The following is a 7,350-nucleotide window of genomic DNA, read 5'->3' as shown; positions in this document are numbered from 1 at the left end:
TTGGGAACTGTGCTGGCTGAGGTGTGTGAGTCAGTGCTGGCTTCTGACCCAGGGCTGGGCCACACAGTTTACCTATTTATTTATTTATTTATTTATTTATTTTGTGTGATGGTGCGAATGCACACCACAACATATGGAAGTCAGAGAAAAACTCAAGGGAATTGGTTTTCTTCTTCCACTATGTAGGTCCCAGAGAGCAACTCTGGTCATCAGGCTCGCCCATCCACTGAGCCATCTCCTTGGCCCTCAGATAACCCGAGGATTTAAATGACTAGCTAAGACAGAAACAGAGGCACGCCTGCAACAGACGCAAGCCTGATGTTGGGCTCATGCAGGCCCTTCCCAGTAACCTGCTTCACTCCATTCAACTCTACTTAGTCCATGAAAGCCTGGGTCCTGCATAAACGCTCACCTTTTGATGCCTGAGGTATCAGGGCAAACCCTGGAGAGCACTCAATGTGGCCCCTCACCCAGAGCTCCGAAGTACGACCGATCCCTTCACTTAGCGCCCCCCCTCCCCGCCTGGTGATCGGCCCCCGGTGCAACCTCCCTCCAACCTTGCCATGTGCAGTCCACTGCACCCTTGCCATAGTCCCAAGTGCAGGCTACACTAACGCAATGCAGGAAAGATCTGCGTCCACGGAGCAACTCCCCACGCCCGACTCGCAGGCTCTCCACCTGAGCTCCCAGCCCGTCCGCCTGCCGGCGCCTCCTCGCAGATGAAATTAGCCCTTTGGGGCTACAAGATGGGCACCCTGGGGACCCTCAGGCCACCTGGGGGGAGGACACAGAGCGCCACAGGTGCGGGCTTTTGCACTACTCAGGGAGTCCCACAGGTCAGCAAACCCTATTCAATGCCAGTGTGGACCCCGCGGAGGTCGGAACTCTGTGTTGGGGTTCCTGTTTCTGCACGGAGGGATCGGAGCGATGCTCACAGTGCACCCGGACCCAGGCCGCGGACTCCAGTCGCTATGGTAACGTGGCCCGCGCTAGAGGTGCGACCGGAGGGCGGGCGAGCGGGCGAGCTAGTGCTGGCGCTCGGAATCCCGGCGGCCCCAGAGCGGGCTGGCGCGGTGCCTGGTCGCGCGCCGGGAGGCGACGAGGATTTCGCTGGGCCCTGCCGATGGAGCACGGGGTGAGTGGCATGGCCATCGCTTCAGGTTCCGGCTCCCGTGGGGCTTTGACCCAGGCTCCCCAGACGCCTCCCTCAGGAAGTAGTAGCCTCGGGCGACCATCGCGAGGCCGGCAGCGGCACTGGGTGCAGGGTGCCCCGAATCAGCACGTTAGCCGCAGTGTTCCCCCTGCTCTGCAGCCTGGATCAGCGCCGCGCTGCCCCGCTGACTTCATAAGTCCGTTATTTTGTAGACTGCATCTCATCCTCGGCTGGCCCGATATTTAACATAAGATTGAGTTACTAACATTTAGCATTCTGCCCTCGTGCCTCCCAGGAGACAGTGGTGTCTATCAAATGGCTATCATAAAGTTACTGTTTTCTTCTGGGCACGCCTTTAATCCCAGCATTTGGGAGGCAGAGGCAGGCAGATCTCTGAGTTCGAGGCCAGTCTGGTCTGCATAGTTCCAGGACACCCATGGCTAAGTAGAGACCCTGTCTCAAAAAAAGTAACTAAATAAGCAAAGTTAGGTTACTATTTTCCCGTTATAAATAATAAATACCTTTCGGGGGAGGTGCTTGCTTGTGTAAAGTCCTGCTTCTAGCCGTGTTTTCAGTGACTAATTTTAGCATACATCAGTGAAAACTTCCTGATTTTTTTCATTTAATTTCACGTTTTATTCTTTCATTGCTTTGTTTGGTTTTGGTTTTTCGAGACATGGTTTCTCTATGTAGCCTTGGCTGTTATGAAAATCACTCTGTAGATCAGGCTGGCCTCTAACTCGAAGATCTGCTTGCTTCTGGTTTCTGGGTCCTGGGTTTAAAGGCATACACCACCACCACCCAGCCATGTTTTATTCTTGCTATGTTGGGTAGAGAAAAGGAATCACAAGTTAGCCGAATAAACCATTCAGACCTTTCAGGATAAACTGGGATCTAGTTTCCAAAGGTCTTTATTTAGAACCAGGATCAGAGTAGGTTTCAACCACTGCTCTGGCATCTGCGGCCCTGGGAGAGCCACAGAAAACAGGCACAGAATGTATTCTCCAGGGCTCCTGTCTGGGTACAGGGCCAGTCCTCCATGAAGATAGCAGGTGAAGGAGACTCAGCAGCTCCAAGGGATTCAGGATGACACAGGCCTGGGGCTTGTCATGAAGAATGAGATTATTGATGTCCCCACAGATCAGACCTCACAGGTCACTGTCCTTCCACCTATATCCTGGAATTATTTATGAAACTCTTCCATGAGCACCAGGCAGGAATTTACTCCTTAGCTTCAGAAATAGACCAATATAAGCCCATTGTCTTAGTCACTGTTTTATTGTTGTGAAGAGACACCTGACCAAGGCAAGTCTTATAAAGAAAACATATGAGGGAAAAGGGGCCAGCTGATGAAACACAGCCTGAGCAGAGCCAAAAAGAAACACACTTTGGCCTGGCAACTAGAACCAAAGAAACACACCCTGACCCTGAAACCAGTGCCAAAGAAACGTGCTTTGTCCCTATAATCAGAGCCAGTGAAAGAAATACATCCTGGCCCTAAAATTAGAGCCAAAAGGCTAAAAAGGACCAGTGAAAGAAACACACTTGGGCCCTGAAACCAAAACCAGATCTGTCCTGCCCCTGAGCAGAAAACCAACCAATCCCTGAGCACTTAGCATGACCCAAAGCCCCTGGCAGATACTAACTACCTGGTCCATTACAGAGCAGCTGTCAGGCCCTGTTCTAGGTGATTTAGAATTTACAGGAAGACCTGCCACAAAGCTGTGCCCACTGTCCAATGGAAAAATCCATTATTTCCTGTGAAATGCACTCTTGTTTCTTTAGTTCTGATGATTTGGACTGTAATTTAAATTTTCATTTATTTTATGTCTGTGTGTATGCTTGTGGAACCATATATACGAAGGAGCTTGTGGACTCTAGAGGAAGGCATCAGAGCCCCTGGAATTGGAGTTACAAATGCTTGTGAGTGGTCATGTGGGTTCTGGAAAAGGAACCAGGCCCTCTTCAAGAGCAGCCAGTGCCCTTAACCACTGAGCCATCTCTCCAGCCCGACTGTAACTAATTTTTGTTATCAGTAATTTCATGAATGAACTTTTCTCTAAGTAGTATCCTTGCTTATATAAAGAGCACCTAGGAGCTGGAGAGATGGCTCAGAGGTTAAGAGCACTGGCTGCTCTTCCAGTGGTCCTGAGTTCACAATTCCCAGCAACCACATGGTGGCTCACAACTATCTATAAGATCTGGTGCCCTCTAGAACACTGTATACATAATAAATAAATAAAATATTTAAAAAAGAGCAGCTACTGGCTTAGGAACTCTGAAGTTGGTGTAAACACATAACACAATATACCCTAACTCACCTGAACTCACTCACCTATATTACATCACACACAGCACACACACCTTGCTATAACATACTCACATACCTTCACAGCACCACACATGCATACACATAGCCTACAGACAACACGTATAATGCCACGTTCTTCACACACGCACCGTGCCCTCTCCTACATGCATACGTACATCACAACACAAAAGCAAACCCCTGTGGTCCCCCTGCCCCTATTATGAGTTTTATGTCTGTGGTTGGTTGATTATTGTTGATTTGAGTATAGGTGAGGCAACCCCCATCATCTTCACTTTGGCTCTCTTTCAATGTGTTTGCTGTCACTATTCATCTCTGTAAATATACTTCTAAAGAAGACCGACTCTCAGAGAGTCAGACTGCTACCTTCTTTGGGGTGACAGTGATACACAAACGTAACTGCCGGATGCCTCCATGTGCCCTGGGAAGGCACTCCTGGGGGAGGGTGACATTCAGACGCCATTGCCTCCAAAAGGTGACTCCAACTTTTGTGCCTCCGCTGGCACACACTTGGCTCATTCTTGGCCTTATGTACTTCCCTGGGAGTAGCCTCAGATTGACTATATAAGTGAAATCAGAAGCCCCAAGATAAATGGCTTTGTGAACAGAGAAGAACCTCTCCTCTGGCTCATGCAGTGTGCTTGTGGCCACTGCGGTCTCTGCCCTGTGGGGCAAGTCCCCAACCCCCCCCCAAGAGGCTTTTAAAGACTTACTACCTAGTTGAAAAAGTAGTTTTATAATGTTGGCTCTAATGTTTTTAAAAATGAAGACTTTATCCAGGCACAGTGGCATATACCTAATCAGGAGGCTAAAGCAGAGTATTGAGAGTTCAAGGCCAGCCTGGGCAACTTAGCAAGATTCCATCTCAAAAACTATTGGATTAGTATATTGTATTTTGTTTTCTAATTTTTATTTTTTATAACCTTTATTTCTTATTTCTGTTATTTGCAAAAATATCAGTCCATGATAGCTTGGAAGTAAAAGAACAAAGGAACTTATCATGAGGTAAATCTTCCAGGAGGCTGAGTCCTGGCTACAGGGGTGGACTGGTGGAAAGAATCAGGTGCCGGCTTCAGCCCTGGCTTAGCTACTTGGCTGCCTCAAATTTCTAACTTGCAAATGGAGTAAGAGATACACGAAGCTGTCTGACAGAACGTAGCTCTTGGAGATGTTCAAGTCACGGTTCCCATCTTCCCTTCCTCTGCTTTCCCTGGATTTACAGCCCCTGGTTTTCCTGCTGTAGAATGAAGTTCAAGAAGCAGCCGCCCATGATGAGGGGCAGGTGAACCCTGGAGGCCTTGGGCTTGGGGCTGCCCCTTGGCTCTGAGCCTCCCTGACATCAGAACCAGGGAGTGACCATGGTCACCATGGCTAGAGAACCTGAGGTGGGCACCAGGGAAGGAAGTTTAGAGTCCCTAATGGTTTGCTACTTGTTGCCTTCTCTTTGTCACAGCTGCCACCATGCTGCCACTGTGCTCAGAGAAGGAACTGGGTGAGCTGCTGGCTCGAAAGGAGGAGGAGTGGCGGGCACTGCAGGCTCACCGTGCCCAGCTGCAAGAGACAACTCTACAGACTACTCGGAAACACCTGGAGGAGACACAGGGGAAGCTGCAGCGCTTGCAAGAGGACTTTGTTTACAACCTTCAGGTGTTGGAGGAGCGGGACCGTGAGCTGGAGCGCTATGATGTTGAATTCACCCAGGCCCGCAGGCGGGAGGAGGCTCATCAAGCAGAGGCCAGCGAGCTCAAGATAGAGGTGGCCAAGCTGAAGCAGGCACTCACCAGAGAGACCAGGCACGTGGAGGAGTTGCAGCATCGTCACCAGCTAATGTTACAAGAGCATCACTTGGAGCTGGAGCGTATCCACAGGTGAGCATTGTTGCAGGTGAGCATCACAGACATCAAGATCCTGGATCCTTCTTCCAACAGGCTAGGAGTCACCCACTCTCACTGTACCCTCACCCTGGGCCTATTCAGTAAAATGAAATGTCCCTGTGGTCCATGAAGTAGTTTCCCAGGATTGTGTGTGGAACAAATGAGACACTTGGAATATAATTTTTGAGCTACTATTTTAAAAAGTTTACCCCTACAGATTATTTTTTTCTGGTGCCCAATGGGTGATGCATGTTTCACTGTGCTCTTAGTGATATTATGATCTTTTCTTTAGATCTCAGCCCAAGATTTCTTTGTTTTTTAGACAAGACCTCACTGTATAGTCCTAGCTGCCCTGGTACTCACTCTGTAGACCAGGCTGGCCACAAATTCACAGAGATCCACCTATCTCTGCCTCCAAAGTGCGGGGACTGAAGGTGTAAGCCACCACCGCCCCCGCATGTCAGATGTTATCTGCTAACATTCTTAACTTTAGAGTTGGATGGGAGCTACTGGTCTGCTGAGTTTTAGCAATACATTCCACAAGTTTCACCTAGCGTTCCCAGAAGTGTTGTGTCAGACATGGAGGTCTGTAGTAAATGTCCTGCAGCACCTTCAATCCACAACCAGGAAGTGCTACTCAGCCACTGAATCTGGAGGGCATCACAGAGGTCTGTTCACAGCTCAAAGCTGCTTTCTGTCTTCTTGTGACTCTTTCAACTTTTCCCTTTTTCTCCAAACCTGAGACCTTTCCGTCGTGTGCAGATCCTTTGTCAGTCCGTGCTCTTTCCTCCTACCCTGAAACCCCCAAGGGCATAATAAGTATCCGTTGTTACTGCTCCACCCATTTGTTCGTTTTATTTTTAGTTTATTTTCTCTCTGTTCAATCATATACTGTCTAATGTCTGTATCAAGTTCACAAGCTCCCTCCTTTGTCAAATTATTGTGACATCATGCCCAGATTGTGAGCCTTTTGTTTAGGTTATTGTACTTCTTAAATCTTTTTGTTGTTGTTGTTTTGAGGTAGGGCCTCACTATGTAGACCAGGCTGACCTTGAACTCACAAAGATCTGCCTGCCTCTGCCTCCCTAGTGCTGGGATCTTGATTAGAGGCGTTGGGGGTCGTGACCTGAGTAGTTATTATACTTTTTAGTTATCACATTTCTGTTGTTTGTTGTATCTCTTTCTTTGCTGAGATTTTTCTGTTTTTATTTGTTTTTCTAAATATTGGCATCATCTGATAGAACTCTCTCCCCTTTCCCCCGGGGTCACACTATGTAGGCCTGGCTGTCCTGGAATTCACTATGTAGACCAGGTTGGCCTTGAACTCACAGAGATCTGCCTGATGCTTCCTCCTGAGTGCTGGGACTAAAGGTGTGCATCGCCATGCCTGGCCCTTTTCCTGGTCCTTGTTAGTCCATCAGTTTGGGGTTCTGTGTTGTGTTCTCTCCTGCACAGTTGGTCACTCCGTTTAGAGGTGACAGGCAGATTCAGGGCAAGCAGAAGTTCTCCTTCTTGGAGGTCCCCTGCAAAAGCCATGTGCCAACTGCATGTGAAGAGCACCCTGCAGGGCTGTGCATTCGGTGTGTGCCTAGGTATGCATTCGAGCGTTCAGTGTGTGCCTAGGTATGCATGCGAGCGTTCGGTGTGTGCCTAGGTATGCATGCGAGCGTTCAGTGTGTGCCTAGGTATGCATGCGAGCGTTCAGTGTGTGCATAGGTATGCATGCGAGCGTTCAGTGTGTGCCTAGGTATGCATGCGAGCGTTCGGTGTGTGCATAGGTATGCATGCGAGCGTTCGGTGTGTGCCTAGGTATGCATGCGAGCGTTCGGTGTGTGCATAGGTATGCATGCGAGCGTTCGGTGTGTGCCTAGGTATGCATGCGAGCGTTCGGTGTGTGCATAGGTATGCATGCGAGCGTTCGGTGTGTGCATAGGTATGCATGCGAGCGTTCGGTGTGTGCATAGGTATGCATGCGAGCGTTCGGTGTGTGCATA

General features: G+C 49.1%; 1 protein-coding gene across 9 annotated transcripts in view; it reads left to right on the top strand.

The window, feature by feature from the left end:
- Positions 1-959: 959 nt before the first annotated feature.
- Ccdc57 (coiled-coil domain containing 57) overlaps positions 960-7,350 on the top strand; it is a 102,030-nt gene continuing 95,639 nt past the window's right edge. For 4 of the 9 annotated variants that reach the window (XR_003487091.2, XM_035447935.1, XM_027425339.2 and 1 more), the window contains exons 1-2: positions 961-1,135; positions 4,936-5,350. Coding sequence is in view for 5 of the 9 variants with exons in the window: in XM_035447935.1 (XP_035303826.1) it covers positions 4,944-5,350 (407 nt within the window). In the remaining 4 variants the exon portion in view is untranslated. Of the gene's footprint in view, positions 1,136-4,935; positions 5,367-6,782; positions 6,949-7,350 lie in introns of those variants that run through there. The other 5 variants (XR_003487090.2, XM_027425341.2, XM_027425338.2 and 2 more) reach the window with 4 other exon arrangements.

This window comes from Cricetulus griseus, chromosome 7, assembly GCF_003668045.3.
Source record: "Cricetulus griseus strain 17A/GY chromosome 7, alternate assembly CriGri-PICRH-1.0, whole genome shotgun sequence".
NCBI classification, from domain to species: Eukaryota; Metazoa; Chordata; class Mammalia; order Rodentia; family Cricetidae; genus Cricetulus; species Cricetulus griseus.
Note: the sequence above shows the minus strand (reverse complement) of the source record. Positions and strands in the feature narration are given on the sequence as shown.